At 44.0% G+C, this 21,949-nt stretch overlaps 1 protein-coding gene across 1 annotated transcript in view; it reads left to right on the top strand.

The window, feature by feature from the left end:
- The window catches only part of CLN5 (CLN5 intracellular trafficking protein), a 181,272-nt gene extending 169,295 nt beyond the window's left edge, over window positions 1-11,977 (top strand). Inside the window, exon 4 of the mRNA XM_069205256.1 lies at window positions 10,181-11,977. Coding sequence (XP_069061357.1) covers window positions 10,181-10,668 — 488 coding nt within the window. The 3' untranslated portion in view covers window positions 10,669-11,977. The remainder of the gene's footprint in view (window positions 1-10,180) is intronic.
- Window positions 11,978-21,949: the final 9,972 nt, after the last annotated feature.

The following is a 21,949-nucleotide window of genomic DNA, read 5'->3' as shown; positions in this document are numbered from 1 at the left end:
GCACTGGCTCTCTGTCTCTCACTACAGCGCCCCCCAGTGGTTGATGCAGATCTGTTGCTGTTCCCGATTAGGGCTCATTCCCAGACTTGTGCACTGCGGTTGCGTTTGCTTCGTGAGGCAGTTTACGAGATTCCCTTCCTGGAGGAAGATGGTATTGTCTCATTCATAGGCCCTGCATGGGGTGCCGCCTTGGATGGTTCTGGGGCTTTGGAACACACCTGCTCCATGATGATATTTGGCATGGATTTTCCAGTGTTGACATCTGTCGAAGTGGAGGATCTCCTGCTTTCCGTGGCTTCCGTTTACATTTTTTTTTTTTTTTCTTTTTTAAACGAAATTGACATTGTAACGATTTGGCTTTCCGTCACATGCTTACCAATTTAAATTTAGTTTATGCTTTGGTGTCCTCTGGACTTGTCGAAATGTATTTTGTATATTTTTATATCTGGGGCATATTTTTGTTTTTGTTTTTGATTAGAACCACTTGCTACCGACAAGGGGAGGGTGTAGTGTGGTTAGTTTTATGTATCCTTTGCGTGTTAGCTTCAGGCGTTAGGCCTTTGTGCACTTTGCCCTGGATGTCTTTTATTCCTTTGCTCGCAGCATAAGAGCCTCTGTGCACTTTGCTCTAAATGCTTTTTATTCAGCTTCGTACTGTTATTTTTCAAATAGCCAGTTCTACGGTCTTGTTTTATTTTTTATATCACACTGTTTAGCCTACTTCAGCACTGGAGTTTTCAATAACACATTCTTGTTCACTCTGTGCTTCAGTCAAGGATACAGTCTGGTACATTGCCGATAGACGTGGTACGAGTTTAGTCTTTGGTATTCTTGCGTAGGGACATTTTGTGATCACACTGACATGTTAGTTATAAAAACACTTCCTTGTCCTAATACACGCAAGAGGGAGATTCCGACCAGGGAACTACAACTAGACGCTGACTGCCTCGTTGCAGATGCTGAACCAGATCACAGGCCTTGCTCAGGTATGAGGGTTGATGACTTCCCGGGGAATCTGAAAGGCAAGTTAGAAGCTTAACATGCCGTGCTCGAAATATAACTAACTGAGAGAGAGAATAGAATCCATTAACACCATGATAGCGTTGTTTTTATGTTTCACTCTCATAGTAACTATTTCAATCCTACTGTGTTGTATGGTTCTGGTGATTGCGGCTCATGCCTTATTATCTAAAATGCAGTCTTTTTATTAAAAGCAATATATAAAACTCAAACTGCCTTTGTCATTTGTATATGAGATCATACTGTAAATGAGAGAGCTGGTTTGGATCTGAGTGACCACGACTTCCCTGAGAAGTTCCAAAGATGTCATGCGCTCGGCTGCCCAATCATCTCTCCCCCTTGGGAGAGATGAGGCACTGCTAGTTAGCCGGAGCAAAACCGGATTTAAGGTGACAGAGGTACTTCCAAGTGGGTACGACTTAGTCCCCCACATCAGGAACGATCCTGCTACCTAGAAATCCAGTAGTCTCATTTAGGAGAATGAGAGCCCACGCGACACTCCCAGGAAAAATAAAATGATAATATTGCATTAATATCATTTTATTTTATCTTTCTCTACAATCCAGTGGGGCAATGTTTCTCCACCTTAGGGAAGGAGCCGCCCCTGCAAAGTGGATTTAAAGCTGTTAAAAGTCACCCTTCAAGTTCAAGATTCCTTTTGCTCTGGAAAGACAATTACTGCAACTGCTTATCTTGGAGTAGCGCCAGCACACATCCTTAGTCAAAATGTTAATGAGGGCTGAAAATCGGGGGCAGAGGCCAAACACACTATTGTAAAAAAAAAAAAAAAAAACACTGCTCAAGTCAAAACATTTACAATTCACATTTTTGGCTCAGTCTTTTTGAGCGAGGAGCTATATCCAGTTTTCTGAAATAGCAGAAAAAGACATGCCTAGAATTATCACAGAAGAGTATAGTCCTGTGAGAAAATACCATATTTGCAAATTCCCTTCTAGATGTTTTTTGATCACATCATTTGAATCTAATATACATACTTGCCTTTCTTGCCATTGTTCTGCCTCCTTCAGCTTAGACGTTGTTAGAAAGTAATTAAATATTAATTATGACTCAATGTAATTGCTCAATGAACCAGAACTGGCTCAAACCTGCAGAGTCAATTGCCAACTAACTTGTGGAAAATTATTAAAATAAGCGTTAGGCATGGTTTTCTGGGTTATTTACAGAAAGGCTTATGCAGTTCTTACCTAACCATGTTTCTTTTGGTTGCCTTGTTAGATAACCAAAAAATCCTGGCTGACAGTTCTACTTTCAGAGCTCTCTGTATATTTCTTAGTGTTTTTTAACACTGATTACTTGCACCATCAAGACAGTGTACCCTAGTTTGTTTTTATACAGTGGATAGCTTTTTTGTTCAATGGCATATGTGTCTGTAGATACACATGCTGTGCCAGAGTCACGAGGTAAAGTGACCCCTCCTTTCAGTAATACTGTGCATTGTCATCGACTCCATTGTTAGATTGTTTTCTTTTTGCCATTGGGTTCGGACATGTTTCGTCAGTGTTCTGGTTCAAGATCACCTCAGGCCTCCTTTGGAATAGTTATAACTATTATATTTGTCGGTATTGTTTTCAATCATGTATACTCGCATACTGACAACTCTGGACCAAAAAAACAGTTCGTCAGAACGACCTGGTTCGTCTACGGCCTTCGGCATTGCCCCATTGAGCTGCTATATTTTCCACACTATGGTGTCTAATTGAAATCTGCTAGTGATGGAATAGACACTTTTTTGTTTTTGCCCCAGGTGTTACGCCGAGTACCCCTACACAGACCTCCACTCCACTGTTCAACCTCTGTTTATCACTGGACCATAACGAAGAGGACTGTGAGTTTTGTCAATCGTTTTGGTCAAAGAAGATGCTATGAGATCGTCGCGCATGTCGAAAAGAGATGCAGTGAAGGGACATCGAAGATACACCAGATATCTTCAGTATCGAAGACATCAAGCCGCAGGAAGAGTTCGAAGAGGCTACTGTGGCGGAATCAGGTACCGTTGGCACAGCATGCAGAGAGTTCCAAAGAGGCATGCTGCTTCAACAGAGAATAAGGCTATTGCAGGCCTTGGTCGGCACCTAACAATTGCCAAGGATACCCCGCCTTCGGGCTCGGCACCGAAGGCCAAGCCTAAAGACTCCTCACACAAAACAGCCTCCAAGGTTTCAGCACCAACCCAACCTAGGCTGTCTTCGGTTCCCACAACATCACCATCAAGTTTTTCGACATTGAAGCCAAAGCACTCTTTGGTACCGAAAAAGTCCACAATCAGATCGAAATCATCTGTTTCTCGGCCAGAGCCTATTTTACAGACAATGGCTGAAAAGCTTAATCCAAAAAAATAAATAAAGACTATTCATATTCAGGCAAATACTGGTCGGATTGTTGTAAAATTTGCCCATCCTAAGAAATAGACTTCATTTGAGGAGGACACTAATGTACAACCACCTCCACAGAAGAAAAGAACGAAGGACATTGCCACCAGTCCAATACCTCCACCTTTACCACCATCTCCTCCACCTCCTTCACCACAGTACTCACACTCCGAGGTGGAGGATTTAATACATCATACTCCAATAGGGTCACTACACTCCTATGTAGAAGGTCAAGGGAGGAATGATGATACACAACAGCCACCATTAGATACCTGGGGCACATATGATATTGACCCACCAGGGAACACAGATCCTTATTTGTATCTGGCAAAACCATCTCCAGATGACACTACAGCCCTGATTTATGGCAAAGTGCGCAGCGCTGCACCACTTTTGAAACGCAGGGATGCGCCGTATTTACACAAGTGCGGTGCACCCCTGCGTCTCCCCCGCACCGGCACTGAATTAGGCTGCCTGTGCCAACACAGGCATCCTTGCACCATAGTGCAAGGGTGTCTGCGTTGAGGGGAAAGATTGTTTATGTGCAGGAAGGTGTCCCTTCCTGCAAAAAAACAATCTATAATGGCGATTTGGCACTTCTGTGTGTGCTGCAAAATGTCAAAGAATCGAAGCGTCATTTTGCTTCTTTTATGTGTGCATCCTGCAGCACACATAGAAAGAGCAAAAACTGAAGAGGAATAAAAGCATTCCTCCTCATTTGTCCATGCTAATGCCACCCCTGGTGTGGCATTATTTTTTTCCGTTGCCACAGATTTACGATTACTGATAAATCTGGTGCAGTGTCCCAAGTAATGGCTGTTGCGGTGGAACGCCCACTGCAACACTCATAACATGCCCCTGTGATGCGGAAAACTGTGTCAGAGGGGCCTATATTTGCAAGGAGGAGTAACGCCACAAAATGTGGTATTACATCTCCTTGTAAATATGGAGCAGTGGTTAGCTCCACTGGAGTGTCACAAAATGTGATGCTCCAATGGTGCTGGGGGCTCTTAAATCTGCCTCTACATCTTTTAACAAGCTGGTAGCTAGGGCAGCTACATATCATCCAGTTCCATTACACCAAGACTCCATAGAACATGATTTGTTTTCGAACCCTTTCTACCACAAATAGGGCATCTCAATATCTCCCTATGTTAAAAGTGATGACTAGACATGCAGAGGAAATTTTTAAAGATCCTGTTCGGGCCCAAATCATTACAATTAGGGTTGATAAAAAATATAAACAAGCCCCATCAGATCCTGCTTATATTAAAGGACAAATTTCACCAGATTCTTTAGTGGTCTCCAATGCTCGTAAAAGAGCTAACTCTCAAACTTCTGGGGACGCACCTCCTCAAGATACAGAGTCAAAGCTTTCTGACGCTTCAGTGAAAAGGGTAGGAGTTCAAGCAGCAAACCACTAAAGAATTGCCAGTACACAAGCTTTATTAGCAGGATACAACAGGGCACACTGGGACGAGATGGAAGATCTAATCCAACATCTCCCAGAAGAATTTAAAAAGAAGGGACAACAACTTGTGCAGGAGGGCAAGTTATTCTCTGACACCTGTTATCAGATCTGCCCTTGATGCAGCAGACACAGCTGCTAGGGGAATAAACACAAGTGTACTATTAAGATGTCACGCATGGCTGCGTATCTCAGGTTTTAAACAAGAAGTACAACAGACATTTTTAAATTCCCCTTTTGATCAAGGACATCTTTTTGGTCCACAAGTAGACCAAACACTTGAGAAGATGAAAAAAGATGCTGACATTGCAAAATCTATGGGAGATCTACAAACACCTGGAAATAGAGCTTTCTTTCATAAATAAACCTTCAAGCAAGGTAACAGACAAGCAGCATCAGAATCCTCTACCCGTTCAGACAGCAACACTCACCATCCTCTTCAAGAGATTTTTATAGAGGACCATACAGAGGAAACGGCTCCAAAGGTAGAAGAAGGTGTCTCCACTCGTACCACCCTTCTTCCTCAAAACAGTGACTCTCTCCTCAGTCCCACCGATTACACAATATCTGTCAGGGAATGTCTACAACAATATTTCCCAGCTGGCTCATAACCACACCTCCAAATATACCACCAAGAAAGCCCAAACTTTCTCTGGAACATTTGCAATTGTTAAATCAAGAAGTACAGGCTCTCATTCAAAAAGGAGCAATAGAGTTGGTGCCTAATCATCAAAAGGGAAAAGAAGTTTATTCTCTAAATTTTCTGATCCAGAAACGATGGATACCTTCGTCCAATCTTAGATCTCAGACCACTCAATCAATACATTCTATCAGAGCATTTTCTTATGGTCACTCTACAAGATGTAATACCACTATTACAGCAAGGAGACTTCATGTCTGCCCTAGATCTAAAGGATGCTTATTTCCACATCCGAATACATCCAGCACACAGCAAATATCTCAGATATCTCAGACTTGTCATACAGGGTAGACATTACCAGTTCAAAGTTCTCCCATTCGGAGTAACAACTGCACCTTGTGTATTCACAAAATGCCTTGCAGTCTTTGCAGCATATCTACGCAGAAAAAGCATTCATGTATTCCCATATCTGGACAATTGGCAGATCAAATCCAGATCCCTTCAACAATGTCTGCAGCACACACAGACAGCTATCTATCTCCTACACCAGTTGGGGTTCACCACCAACATACAAAAGTCACACCTGCAAAAATCTCAAATACAGCCCTATCTAGTAGTTGTTTTAAACATACATTTAGGCTTAGCCTACCCCTGTGCACTCAGAATTCAAAATATAACAACTCTGTTAAATGAAATACTCCCCAATCAACGTATTCTAGTACGATTAGTCCAGAGAATTCTAGGGATGACAGCATCTTGTATTGCAATAGTACCACATGCATGGTTACACAAGCGCCCCCTGCAGGAGTGTCTGGCGAGTCAATGGTCTGATCAAAGGGTCAATTACACGATCTAGTGTTGATAGACAGCTGCACATACTCTTCCCTGCAGTGGTGGAACACACAAAATTAAATGAAAGGGAAGCTGTTTATAGACCCTGTTCCCCAGCTCACTCTCACATGGGACGCCTTCCTTACAGGTTGGGTGGCCCATCTCCTCATCCTCTCAAGACAAGGGACGTAGGACAACAAACATCAGGTTCTACACATACATTATATTCACCTAGCGCTCAAAGCAGTCCTGATTCACCTCCAGGGCAAGACTGTTCTAGTCCGGACGGACAGTACAAAAGCCATGTTCTATTTACAAATATAGGGGGAAACACACTTGCTACAGTTGTTTTAACTAGCTCAGACAATCTGGCATTTGGCAATCCGACATCGGATTCATATCTTAGCAGAACACCTCCCAGGGATAGACAACAATCTTGCCGACCTACTCAGCAGAACGAGGCAACAAGTCCATGAATGGGAACTCCACCCTCAGGTACTATAAAGTACTTCCGTCAGTGTGGATTTCCACACATAGATCTGTTCGCACAAGCAAGCAACGCAAAATTTTCAAGCTTCGCCTCAAGACTCCCACATCCCCTATCCAAGGGCAATGCTCCATGGATCAGTTGGTCCGGGATATTTGCTTACGCTTTTCCACCTCTCCCCCTTCTTCCCTTTGTGGTGAGGAAACTAGTACCATCCTTTCTCACCCTCATTGTAGTGGCTCCCACATGGGCATGCCAACCACGGTTCACAACACTACTTGAACACTCAGTAGTTCTGCACGAGAAGCTTCCCCTACATCTTGAATTCACTCAGAACCATGGAGAAATCAGACACCCAAATCCCAGGGAGCTCAACCTTGCGATTTGGCTCCTGAGGTCATAGAGTTTGGATATTTGCCTTTACCTCCTGAATGCATGACCATTCTTAAGGAAGCACACAAGCCCACAACCAGAGCATGCTATACCACTACATGGAAACAATTTGTCATTTATTGTCAAAACAAACTAACTGACCCATTTAATGTATCTATTCAAGATATTGATTGATATTTGTTACACTTGTAAACGTATGGTCTAGCATATTCTTCAATACAGCTACATTTGGTGGCAATAGCAGCTTACTTACAAAAGAGGCAACATTTAACATTACATAAACAGACATTTAACACTATTTAAATTTCCAGTCATTAAACCATTTATGGAAGGTCTTAAGAGTCATTCCACCCACAGTGCCTCCAACACCAACATGGGATCCTAATATTGTGCATACCAGACTTATGGGACCTCCATTTGAACCTTTATATAAATGTCCAATTCAGTTTTTGTTCTTGTAAAGTAGCTTTTTTGGTGGCAAACACTTCACTAAGACATGTGAGTGAAATCCAGGCATTAACCTTAGAAGAACCTTTCTTCCAGATACATAAAGCTAGGATAGTACTTACTACCAACCCAAACTTTCTTCCAAAAGTGGTTTCCACCTTTCACTTAAATAAATCGGTTCAGTTACCAGTATGTTTTCCTCAACCTGATTCAGTTGCTGAAAGAGCGCTACATACCTTAGATGTCAAAAGAGCATTATTATACTATATCAATAGAACTAAAGATTTTTGTAATTCTAAACAACATTTTGGGGGTGATTCTGATTCTGGCGGGCGGCGCGATTTGCTATGCAGACAGTGAAAATCATGCTGGGGCCCTGTTAGGTGGCCCCTGCACTGCCCATGCCAGTGGCATGGGCAGTGCAGGGGCCCCCAGGGGCCCCACGACACCCGTTCCCGCCATCCTGTTCCTGGCGGTAAAAACCGCCAGAACCAGGATGGCGGGAAGGGGGTCGGAATCCCCATGCAGCGCCGCCATGGAGTTTCAGCCCTGCCAGGGGTATTCCGGCGGAAAACCGCCGGATCCCCTTTTCTGACCGCGGCTTTACCGCCGCGGTCAGAATGGGCACTGAAGCACCGCCTGCCTGTTGGCGGTGCTTCCGTTGCCCGCGGCCCTGGCGGTTTAGGACCGCCAGGGACAGAATGAGGCCCATAATCCTTTCTTTGCAAGAAGCAAATTCTGGGTTTTCTACTTGTTTGCTAAGACTCTTTCAGTTTGAATTCTACCCAAATGTTCCTTTTGTAATCACCTGTTAGCTTCAGGTATATGGGTTTGTTATTAAGTGCGCACATGACACAGACATTCTGTTAAAGATTAACATCCTGACCACCACTGGTGCTACAGTTGGTGCCTACCAAGATTTTGGGTATATCAGAGTCCGCTTAAATAAAATCATTCTAAAAGAGGTACTAGTATTTTGTTATCACCCACCAGCATCTCCTAACAGACAACTAGAGGGCCCTCCCCTAGGGCCTTTGTCCTAATCCAGTGATACCGGTCCTAGACATTCACTTTCAGCTTCCTTAAAACGTCCTGTCATTCTGTAGCTTAGCTGTATTTCTCTCACCGTGCAAGAAGATACCTTTCAAAAAGAAGATGGGTTTTATCTAGTCATGTGCGACATTTCCCTATGGAGTCCCAGAGAAGCGTTTTTAAAAATCTGTTTAACTTTTTCTGCAAAATAGTGTTTGAGAATGGAGTCTATTCTAAGCATATTTTCTGTTTCTTCCAAGATTTCACTGTTCTAGTGCCAGATCTGATTTTCATCTAGGTCTGTTCATTTCCACGAGCACTCTGATGCCTCCATAGTCTAATATGCAGACAGGTCCACTCATAGGAAACTTTATCAGATCTAGTTGTAGAATATCCTCCAGTAATCGATAAAAAATATGCCACAGATTTAGGAAAACCCCAAAATATTGTAACTCATTTTTTCTAGTTGTAAAATCTAGGTGAAACTACGATTTTCTGGGCGAATTTCTACCATCTCAGATTCACATTTCTCAGGTATAAATTAGGTGAATCTTTCAACCATCCCTGGTCAGCAAAAGCAAACTATTTCTATGAGTTATGTTTCTTTAGAATTAAGGGCCATATGTACTAAGATAATGTTGCAAAAAGTGGTCACAAATTGTTACTTGACAATTTGCAACCAGTATCTAATTTTGTGAACTGACCTATGTGCGTAGAGATTAATTCTCAAAATAGGGAAACATAGGGGGTTGCAAACTGATCTGCCCACTGAATTTTAAATAGGCAATTCACAATTTGCAATTGACTATAATCACAGTGAAGCCAGCTTGCAAGGGGCAACAAACTCCCATCCCTTTAATGCATTTCAGAGTTGAATATTTGATATATTTTTAAAGCAGTTTGATTTTCTTAAAAGAAAGGACATTAATGAGAATTGGTTGTCACCCTGATTCTCCGAAGGATAAGCTTTACAAAAGGGACCTCTTCCCCTTTGTCAATCAGTTAACACCCCAACTCAGGAGTCAGTAACTTATCAATGGTTTATGACCAGAATTACGTTTCCAAAACATTTATATGTTAGAGTCTCTTTCCTTTTTTCAGAAGGGACACCCACAATATACCCCTCCCAAATAACAAATCGCTAACCATTTATAATCCACATTTTGCATTTCGGAAAAGGTTTTCAGTACATTAAAAAAGCAACTTAACTGTTGCAAACCCTCAGATTTACAGAAATGCAGGGCTCACGACCAGTGAAAAGCTTTTCTGAATAGGTAAGACCTGAGACACATGGCCTTGAGATTCTGGTAGGTAACTACATTAAAACCTTAGTGCCATGTTTATGGCAAAGGGAAGACAAAGGTAGGCACTGTTTTACCATTAGGCGTGAAATGGAACTAAGCATTACATTAAGCACTGTTCATCTTCATGGATATTTTAATTTCTGGTAATACATGTTTTGTCTCTTACAGGAAGTTTGTTTAATCAGATGGCTAAGTGGATGAAAGAAGATAATGACACAGGTATTTATTATGAGACGTGGACAGTCCAGTCAACTCCTGAAGTGAACACAACAATATGGTTTGAATCATACGATTGCTCCAAATATGTCCAGAGAACATTTCGGAAGTTGGCAGACTTGGGTGCAGTCTTCACCAAGACACTGCAAACCAATTACACAAGGATATTCCTGTATAGTGGAGAGCCCCTTTATGTGGGAAATGAAACTGTTGTTTTTGGACCTGGAGAAAACAAGACAGCAGCCACAGAAATCAGAAATTTTTACTCTCCATTCAGGACTCCTTGGTCAGTCAGAGAGTTTCTTATAAATCTTTTAAGCATATATGATGAAGTAGTTTTGAGGAAAGAATTTTACCTCTTTTACAACTTTGAATACTGGTTATTACCCATGAAGTACCCCTATATCAAAATAACATACGAGGAAATCCCTCTTCCGTAGTCATTGACCAAAAACATGATCAACATGACAAACCGAATTCTACTTGATTGCCTATTGTACCAAACTACCACAGACTATTCGACATGAGCTAAGACTACTTCACTCCACAACTGACCTCAAGTCCCTCCTGAAAAATGAGAAATTCTTCCGACCTGAAAAAGAGTTCAGAATAAAAGTGCAAGCCATGATACTCCCCTCAAGAGAGAGAGGCAATGCTCTTCTCAGCGGCCTTCCTCCACTACAGCAGCACTCTTAAAAGCAATCTCACAAACTGCAGCATGTCTCAACAACATCATCATCATCCCAACACTGAAGGCACTACACTGGCTCCCAAGCAAATCCTTAAGAACAGCTGCATTACCTGTAAGGCTGTTGTAGATACCCAGCTGAAAAATTAACCACCTTTGGTGGAGAGACCGCCACACCAGAAGCAATGACAGTGCCAGGATGTAGATTATAAAAAAGAAAGAAGGAAAAGACCAGGAGGCAGGCCCTTCCATCTATGCACCACAAGGTCTGGAACAACATCCCAGGAAACATTAAAGAAGCTGCAGTGGGTTCCCTTTAGAGCCTAGATTGTGCACCCATATTTTAGCTTAGGTCCAAAGTATGTGCCTTTGAGAGGCAAACACATTTTATTTGCTTTCATTCATTTTATTACATTCTAGCCCAGCTCACTTTTAGCTTGTTGTTTTATGTTTTATCAGCTGCTTTTCTTAGAAAACATGCTTTTTCGTGTTCCACATTTATCTGTCCCGTGCAGGCATTTCACTTTGTGCCCTGCACATGACTGTCATATTTATACATGATAGTTTACTTGGCATTGCCGATCCAAGAGTCTTAGAGTCAGCCTTCTAACCATAGACATGCTGTCATGTCAGGACTGATCTCAGAACACATGTTTTGTTATATAAACACCACACAGGCCTAAGAAGGGTAGAGGGGAAATTCCAGCCAGCTATCCTATGCTGTGCGCCACTTCCTCAACAGCTTCAATGATATTGGCCTTGCCTTTCCAGCCAACCGAGAAGGACTGTCAGATTAAATGACAAGCAGATACTTGCCGTTTTCTAGGTATGGGGTCAGAGTTCCTTCCATAGAATAGTATGGGCAGAAGAGCTAAAACTGCTATGCTCTCATGTTCGATGCTGTGTAGGTAGGAATACTTAGACACATGATTATGTCAGGATGTTGGGACTGATTATCTGTTTCACAATCCTCAGTTTTTTTATATTTCATCTTCCTAATAATTACAGCTCATGCCTTTTATAATAGAATCCAGTTGCTTCAATAAATGCATTGAAACCTATCCTGCTTTTCTTTGTCTTTGTCTTCCTTCACATGTGTGAGATTTGTGCAAATAAGAGAGAAGGGTAAGATCTGTTCCACCACAACTTCCCTTAAGAGTCAGTATGTCATGGTTTTAGGTTGCCACAAATCACCTTTACTTTCCAGGTTTGGGTGAGGTGCTGCATGCTAGCCAAGAAGGTCAGGCTGACAGCTTCCAGTCGGTGTGGGACTGACTGTGATACCTAAATGCTGTGGTGCTGCCACCATACACCAAGAAGTCTTACCCCATGGGGAGAGTCCTGCGACATAGTGCCGAACATTGGTCACGCACTAACTCAGCGTATCCTTGAGTATCTCTATCTCTTGCATGCTAAAGCAACCCTAATTACCATATAGGGAGATGTAGTGGTATTAAGGAAATGTTCTCCTCAGCTCAATAGTTTGACATTATCTTAGACTGTAGGTTGTTCAAGCTTGAACTTTAAAAGGACTCCCCAAATTGGTATTTCTATCTCTGAACTTACTATTGTAAAATATGGCAGACAATCCACGGGTAGCAATTCCAGTAAATATGAGACAACTACTCATACAACATCTATTAGCTCATGGACTCACTGATGAGGGTGGGTATGTTACATTCATGGTAGAGACACACAATGCGTACAGAACAGAAATTTTATATTCCTGGGTCACTTTTCCAGCAGCAGATGGAAACACACTTTTCTCATACTTACACAATAGCAAACACACCTGCACAATACAGAGCTAAATGTAGCAAATATTTACGCCACTTGTTTAATAATTTAGTGTGAATATATATATATATATATATATATATATATATATATATATATATGTTCGATGGCATGTGTAGCTGCAGATACACATGCTGTGCTGTTCCTGCCATCTAGTGTTGGGCTCGGAGTGTTACAAGTTGTTTTTCTTCGAAGAAGTCTTTTCGAGTCACGGACCGAGTGACTCCTCCCTTTCGGCTCCATTGCGCATGGGCGTCGACTCCATCGTTGATTGTTTTCTTTCCGCCATCGGGTTCGGACGTGTTCCTCTTCCCTCCATATTTCGAATCGGGAAAGTTAGCTAAATTATCAAAAATTTGACTGTATTGTTCTCCTTCGGTACCGGTTTAGTGTTAGAGTATCGGCACCGACATCAAGACCGCTTCGGCGGCCCTTCGGGGATTCCACTCTTCATCGAGGCCTGGTTGGCCCAACCACACCCGTCGTCCCAGGCTAATGGACCGGACTCCCTTCCGTTTCTGTCCTAAGTGTCACGCAACGTATCCTTATACAGACCAGCACCGGTATGTCACCCGAACACAGAGAGGATACTTGTGAAGCTTGCCTAGCGTTTCGATCGAAGAAAACCTTGAGAGATCGACACGCAAGAAGACTGCAAATGGCGTTGAAACCGAAAGAACAGCTCGACGTCGAGGAGGAAGAAAGAATCTCCATCCAAGAAATGGACTTGGATGAATCCGACAGCGAACGACCCTCGACGGTGCAACAAACTGTGAGTAAACCTGCCCCGTCCCAAACTCAGGGTTACACAAAGAAACTCAAGGCCATGGGGACGCCATCGCCAGCACGCCATGGCTCAACCCACCGAAAGGAAGGTGACCAGACATCGGCACCGAAAAAGGCCAAAGAGTTGCCGAAGACTTCCGACTCCGGTCGAGATTCCGGCACCGAAAAGTTTTGACACCGAGTGATCGAATCAAGCAAACCCCGTAAAAGCTTTTCGAACCGAAAAAGACTATTACATTAGAAACTTTGGTACCGAAAAAAGCGGCCTCGGAGCCGAAACGAACCTCATATACTGAGGAGCAAGGGCTTTCCATACAACTCAGGCAAAGACATAGATTTGAGCAAGAGTTGGATATAGAGGAACCTGACCAAAGACAAAAGAGGTTACATATCCAAAAAGAGACTGGCAAAATTCAAACCTTACCTCCACTCAAATCTAAAAGAAAACTTGCATTTCAAGAAACAGAAATGCAACTAAAGGCCAAAGTGGTTAGAGACAAGTCACCAACACCACAGGTCTCCACAACCATTCCCACTGCACTCACCACAAGTGTCTCCAGTGGGTACACCAATAATGCAGTCACCCACACATACTGGGATGCCCGAAGATGATGCTGATGCATGGGATTTATATGATCCACCAATATCGGATAACAGTCCAGAGTGTTATCCAACCAAGCCGTCACCACCAGAAGACAGTACTGCATATACGCAAGTACTAGCCAGGGCAGCTACGTTCCACAACGTAGCAATGCACTCTGAACCAGTGGAGGATGACTTCCTTTTCAACACTCTGGCATCCACCCACGCATCCTATCAAAGCCTGCCAATGCTACCGGGCATGCTCAAGCACGCACAACAGGTCTTCAAAGAGCCTGTAAAGGGAAGAGCTATCACGCCTAGGGTCGAGAAGAAATACAAACCACCTCCAACAGACCCAGAGTTTGTAACGCAACAGCTCACACCAGACTCAGTGGTTGTAGGGGCAGCAAGGAAAAGTGTGAACTCTCAATCGTCAGGGGATGCTCCACCACCTGACAAAGAAAGTAAAAAATTTGATGCAGCAGGCAAGCGAGTGGCATCACAAGCAGCCAATCAATGGCGAATTGCAAATTCGCAAGCCCTACTTGCACGCTACGACAGGGCACACTGGGACGAGATGCAAGACATCATACAGCACTTGCCCAAGGAACACCAAAAACGTGCCCAGCAAGTAGTTGAAGAAGGACAGGCTGTAGGAAGTTGGCTCTGTATGTACTATTTCAAAGTAAGAAATATCATGCACAGAGTCCAAGGGTTCCCCTTAGAGGTAAGATAGTGGCAAAAAGAGATAATTCTAATGCTCTATTTTGTGGTGGTGTGGTCGAGTAGTAGGCTTATCAGAGGGTAGTGTTAAGCATTTGTTGTACACACACAGGCAATAAATGAGGAACACACACTCAAAGACAATTCCAGGCCAATAGGTTTTTATATAGAAAAATATATTTTCTTAGTTTATTTTAAGAACCACAGGTTCAAGATTTACAAACAATACTTTAAATGAAAGGTATTTCACTTAGGAACTTTGAATTAGCAAAATAGCATATACAGTTTTCACACAAATGGCAATAAGCTATTTTAAAACTGGACACAGTGCAATTTTCAACAGTTCCTGTGGGGAGGTAAGTGTTTGTTGGTTTTGCAAGTAAATAAACCACCTACAGGGTTCAAAGTTGGGTCCAAGGTAGCCCACCGTTGGGGGTTCAGGACAACCCCAAAGTTACCACACCAGCAGCTCAGGGCCGATCAGGTGCAGAGGTCAAAGTGGTGCCCAAAACGCATAGGCTTCAATGGAGAAGGGGGTGCCCCGGTTCCAGTCTGCCAGCAGGTAAGTACCCGCGTCTTCGGAGGGCAGACCAGGGGGGTTTTGTAGGGCACCGGGGGGGACAGAAGTCAGCACAAAAAGTACACCCTCAGCGGTACAGGGGCGGCCGGATGCAGTGTGCAAACAGGCGTCGGGTTTGCACTGGAGTTCAATGGGAGACCAAGGGGTCTCTTCAGCGATGCAGGCAGGCACGGGGGGCTCCTCGGGGTAGCCACTACCTGGGCAAGGGAGAGGGCCACCTGGGGGTCGGTCCTGCACTGAAGGTCGGATCCTTCAGGTCCTGGGGGCTGCGGGTGCAGTGTCCTTACCAGGCGTCAGGTCTTTGAAGCAGGCAGTCGCAGTCAGGGGGAGCCTCGGGATTCCCTCTGCAGGCGTCGCTGTGGGGGCTCAGGGGGGTCAACTCTGGCTACTCACGGGCTCATAGTCGCCGGGGAGTCCTCCCTGTAGTGTTTGTTCTCCACAAGTCGAGCCGGGGGCGTCGGGTGCAGAGTGCAAAGTCTCACGCTTCCGGAGGGAAACGTGTGTTCTTTCAAAGTTGCTTCTTTGTTGCAAAGTTGCAGTCTTTGTGGAGCAGTGCCACTGTCGTTGGGAGTTCTTGGTCCTTTTAGATGCAGGGTAGTCCTCTGAGGCTTCAGAAGTCGCTGGACCCTGTGGAACGCGTCGCTAGAGCAGTTCTTTTGAAGTGGGGAGACAGGCCGGTAGAGCTGGGGCCAAAGCAGTTGGTGTCTCCGTCTTCTCTGCAGGTTTTTCAGCTCGGCAGTCCTTCTTCGTCTTAGGTTGCAGGAATCTATCTTGCTGTGTTCTGGGAGCCCCTAAATACTCGATTTAGGGGTGTGTTTAGGTCTGGGGGGTTAATAGCCAATGGCTACTAGCCCTGAGGGTGGCTACACCCTCTTTGTGCCTCCTCCCTGAGGGGAGGGGGGCACATCCCTAATCCTATTGGGGGAATCCTCCATCTGCAAGATGGAGGATTTCTAAAAGTCAGAGTAACCTCAGCTCAGGACACATTAGGGGCTGTCCTGACTGGCCAGTGACTCTTCCTTGTTTTTCTCATTATCTCCTCCGGCCTTGCCGCCAAAAGTGGGGCCGTGGCCAGAGGGGGCGGGCAACTCCACTAGCTGGAGTGCCCTGGGGTGCTGTAACAAAGGGGGTGAGCCTTTGAGGCTCACCGCCAGGTGTTACAGTTCCTGAAGGGGGAGGTGAGAAGCACCTCCACCCAGTACAGGCTTGTTACTAGCCACAGAGTGACAAAGGCACTCTCCCCATTTGGCCAGCAACATGTCTGGTGTGTGGCAGGCTGCTAAAACTAGTCAGCCTACACTGGTTGCCGGTTAAGTTTTCAGGGGGCATCTCTAAGATGCCCTCTGGGGTGTATTTTACAATAAAATGTACACTGGCATCAGTGTGCATTTATTGTGCTGAGAAGTTTGATACCAAACTTCACAGTTTTCAGTGTAGCCATTATGGTGCTGTGGAGTTCGTACATAACAGACTCCCAGACCATATACTCTTATGGCTACCCTGCACTTACAATGCCTAAGGTTTTGCTTAGACACTGTAGGGGCATAGTGCTCATGAACTTATGCCCTCACCTGTGGTAGAGTGCACCCTGCCTTAGGGCTGTAAGGCCTGCTAGAGGGGTGACTTATCTATACCTATAGGCAGTGTGAGGTTGGCATGGCACCCTGAGGTGAGTGCCATGTCGACTTAGTCATTTTATCCCCACCAGCACACACAAGCTGGCAAGCAGTGTGTCTGTGCTGAGTAAGGGGTCCCCAGGGTGGCATAAGACATGCTGCAGCCCTTAGAGACCTTCCCTGGCATCAGGGCCCTTGGTACCAGGGGTACCAGTTACAAGGGACTTATCTGGATGCCAGGGTGTGCCAATTGTGGAAACAAAAGTACAGGTTTATGGAAAGAACACTGGTGCTAGGGCCTGGTTAGCAGGCCTCAGCACACTTTCAAATCATAACTTGGCATCAGCAAAGGCAAAAAGTCAGGTGGTAACCATGCCAAGGAGGCATTTCCTTACACAGGCCATATCAAACAATCAGATAAGGTCCGCATTAGACTCTGCAGATACAGCAGCACAGACTGTCAACACGGCTGTAACGATTCGCAGGCATGCATGGCTGCGCAGTTCTGGATTCAAAGCAGAAATTCAACAAGCGATACTAAATATGCTGTTTAACCAACATCAGTTGTTTGGCTGGAAGTCGATACTGCCATCGAAAAAATGAAAAAAGACACGGAAACCGCCAAAGCCATAGGCGCGCTCTACCCCCAAAATTCAGAGGCACTTTTAGGAAACCACAATTTAGAGGGTGGTTTCGGCAACAAACATCTGAACCTTCCACCTCCCAAACAAAACCCACCTATCAATCACAATACCAAAGAGGGGGGTTTCGTGGTTCCTATAGACTACAATTCCCAAGAGGAAGAGGGAAATTCCAGCCCGCCAAAGCAAGCCCTAGCAAGCAGTGACTTCAGTGTCACAATACCCCAACACTTGTCACCAGTGGGGGGGAGGCTAACCAAATACTACCACAATTGGACACATATTACCACAGACACATGGGTCCTATCAATTATCCAACATGGTTATTGCTTAGAATTCACAAAATTCCCTCCAGATGTGCCATCAAAACCGCACAGACTGTCTCTGCAACACTTAGACCTATTACATATAGCGGTCCAAGCACTGTTACAAAAACAAGCAATAGAGCTAGTACCCAATCACCAGAAAGGAACAGGTGTTTACTCACTATATTTCCTCATTCCAAAAAAGGACAAAAAGTTAAGGCCTATCTTAGATCTCAGAACACTAAGGGGCATATTTATGCTCTGTTTTCGCCGAATGTGCGTCAAAATTTTTGACGCACATTCGGCGCAAACACTGCCCCATATTTATACTTTGACGTCCGACCCCGCGGGCGTCAAAGTTCCACCATGTGCTTAATTTTTTAGAAGGGGGAACCAGCCTTGCGTTAATTATATGCAAGGTAGGCGTTATCTTCCAAAAAATGACTTTAAAGCCTGTGCCCCATATTTATACTGCGTCATCATTATGACGCGCAGGAGGGGGCAGGCCTTAAAAAACGGCGCCCAAAGGTAAGTTCAGGTAAGTATTTTTTTTCGTATTTTTTTTGTGGCATAGGGGGGCCTGATTTGTGCCCCCCTACATGCCACTATGCCCAATGACCATGCCCAGGGGACAGTAGGCCCCTGGGCATGGCCATTGGGCAAGGGGGCATGACTCCTGTCTTTGCTAAGACAGGAGCCATTTCAATGGGGGTTGGGCGTAAAAAAAAATGGCGCAAATCGGGTTGAGGCCAAAATTTTGCCTCAGACCTGACTTGCCCCATTTTTTGACACCCAAGCTCCATTTTCCCCTACGCCGACTGGTGTGCGTAAAAAAAAAAGACTCACACCAGGCCGCAGCGCCGGCTAACGTCATCCAATAAATAAGGCGCCCGCATGGCGCTTTGGAATGGCGTTAGCCGGCGTTAAAAATTTTTACGCACAACTGCGTTGGCGCAGTTGTGCATCAAAAAGTATAAATATGGGCCTAAATCTCTTCATCAAATCAGATCATTTCCACATGGTAACACTTCAAGACGTAGTTCCCTTACTAAAAAAGGGGGAATACATGACAACACTGGATTTCAAGGATGCGTATTTCCACATACCCATCCATCCTTCTCACAGGAAATACCTAAGGTTTGTAATTCAAGGCAAACATTATCAATTCAAAGTGCTACCATTCGGGATAACAACAGCCCCCAGAGTATTTACAAAATGCCTAGCCGTAGTAGCAGCTCACATAAGGAGACAGCACATGCACGTATTCCCATATTTGGACGACTGGCTAATAAAAGCCAACACTCTACAACAATGTCAATTCCACACGCAATAAGTCATAGAAACTCTACACAAACTAGGGTTTTCTATAAATTACCAAAAATCACATCTGCAACCATCCCAAATACAACAATATTTGGGAGCAACACTCAACACACAAAGAGCAATTGCCACTCCAAGTCCACAAAGAGTCCAATCGTTCCAAAATGTAAGATCAAGCATACAACCAAACCAACACTACACGGTAAGGTTCGTAATGAAACTACTAGGCATGATGTCCTCATGCATAGCCATTGTCCTAAACGCAAGACTACACATGCGGCCCTTACAACAGTGCCTAGCAAAACAATGGACGCAAGCACAGGGTCAACTACAAGATATAGGGCCTGATTACAACTTTGGAGGACGGTGTTAATCCGTCCCAAATGTGACGGATATACCACCTACTGTATTACGAGTTCCATAGGATATAATGGACTCGTAATACGGTAGGTGGTATATCCGTCACATTTGGGACGGATTAACACCGTCCTCCAAAGTTGTAATCAGGTCCCTAGTGTTGATAGACCGCCAAACACACTCTTCGCTTCAATGGTGGAATCCTATAAATTTAAACAAAGGGTGGCCATTTCAAGACCCAGTGCCTCACGCCATTATCACAACAGATGCTTCCATGGTTGGGTGGGGAGCACACCTCAACAATCACAGCATACAAGGTCAACGGGACAATCAACAAAAACTACTTCACATAAATCACTTGGAACTGCTAGCAGTATTTCTAGCATTAAAAGCGTTTCAACCACTGATAGCCCACAAACACATTCTTGTCAAGACAGACACTGTGACAACAATGTACTATCTCAACAAACAGGGGGGGACACACTTGTCACAACTGTGTCTCTTAGTACAAAGAATTAGGCATTGGGCAATTCACAACAACATTCGCCTAATTGCACAATACATACCAGGCATTCAAAATCAGTTAGCTGACAATCTCAGTCGAGATCACCAGCAAACTCACAAATGGGAAATACATCCCCAGATCCTACAGGATCACTTCCACCGCTGGGGGACACCAAACATAGATCTATTTGCTCAAAAGAAAACGCAAAATGCCAAAACTTCGCGTCCAGGTACCCACACCCTCAGTCCAACGGTAATGTTCTATGGATTAGCTGGTCAGGGATATTTACTTCCGCTTTTCCCCCTCTCCCGCTCATTCCTTATCTGGTCAACAAACTGAGTCAAAACAAACTCAAACTAATACTCATAGCTCCAACCTGTGCTCGCCAACTGTGGTACACAACACTGTTGGACTTATCAGTAGTACCCCACATCAGACTACCAAACAGACCAGATCTGTGGACACAACACAAACAACAGATCAGACACCCAAATCCAGCATCGCTCAATCTAGCAATCTGGCTCCTGAAGTCTTAGAATTCGGACATTTAAACCTTTCACAAGAGTGTATGGAGGTCATTAAACAAGCGAGAAAACCTACAACAAGACATTGTTACGCAAACAAATGGAAAAGATTTGTTTGCTACTGTCAGACTAATCAAATTAAGCCACTAGATGCCTCCACACAAGACATTGTAAGTTATTTATTACACTTACAAAAGTCTAATCTAGCTTTCTCTTCCATTAAAATCCATCTCACTGCAATATCCGCCTATCTGCAGATTAAACATACAACATCGCTTTTTAGAATCCCAGTTATTAAAGCATTTATGAAAGGACTAAAAAGAATCATACCCCCAAGGATACCACCAGTACCTTCGTGGAACCTTAATATTATATTAACACGACTAATGGGCCCACAACTCGAAACCCATGCATTCTTGTCAAATCCAATTTCTCACTTGGAAAGTAGCCTTTCTAATAGCCATCACATCACTTAGAAGAGTAAGTGAAATATAAGCATTTACTATTCAAGAACCCTTTATACAAATATATAAACATAAAGTGGTTCTCCGTATAAATCCAAAATTCTTACCAAAGGTCATATCACCATTCCATCTAAACCAAACTGTGGAACTCCCTGTCTTCTTTCCACAACAAGACTCAGTAGCTGAAAGGGCCTTGCATACATTAGACATAAAAAGAGCACTAATGTATTACATTGACAGAACGAAACAATTTTGTAAAACAAAACAATTGTTCGTAGATTTCCAAAAACTTCACGCAGGTAACCCTATATCCAAACAAGGCATTGCCAGATGGATAGTTAAATGCATTCAGACCTGTTACCTTAAAGCTAAAAGAGAATTACCCATTACATCAAGGGCACATTCCACTAGAAAGAAAGGCGCCACAATGGCTTTTCTTGGAAATATACCAATGACAGAACTTTGTAAGGCAGCCACCTGGTCTACGCCTTATACATTTACTAAGCATTACTGTGTAGACGTGTTAGCAACACAACAAGCCACAGTGGGACAGGCTGTATTAAGAACATTATATCAGACAACTTCAACTCCTACAGGCTAACCACCGCTTTTGGGGAGATTACTGCTTTTTAGTCTATGCACAGCATGTGTATCTGAAGCTACACATGCCATCCAACGGAAAATGTCACTTACCCAGTGTACATCTGTTCGTGGCATGAGACGCTGCAGATTCACATGCGCCCTCCCACCTCCCCGGGAGCCTGTAGCCGTATTTTTTTTAGTTGCATGAAAAGTGTAAATATTTAAATAAATATTATTTTAATACACACTAT

The sequence above is a fragment of the Pleurodeles waltl genome, chromosome 8 (genome assembly GCF_031143425.1).
Source record: "Pleurodeles waltl isolate 20211129_DDA chromosome 8, aPleWal1.hap1.20221129, whole genome shotgun sequence".
In the NCBI taxonomy this organism is placed as follows: domain Eukaryota; kingdom Metazoa; phylum Chordata; class Amphibia; order Caudata; family Salamandridae; genus Pleurodeles; species Pleurodeles waltl.
The sequence above is the reverse complement of the archived record's forward strand: the minus strand, read 5'-3'. Positions and strand labels throughout refer to the sequence as shown.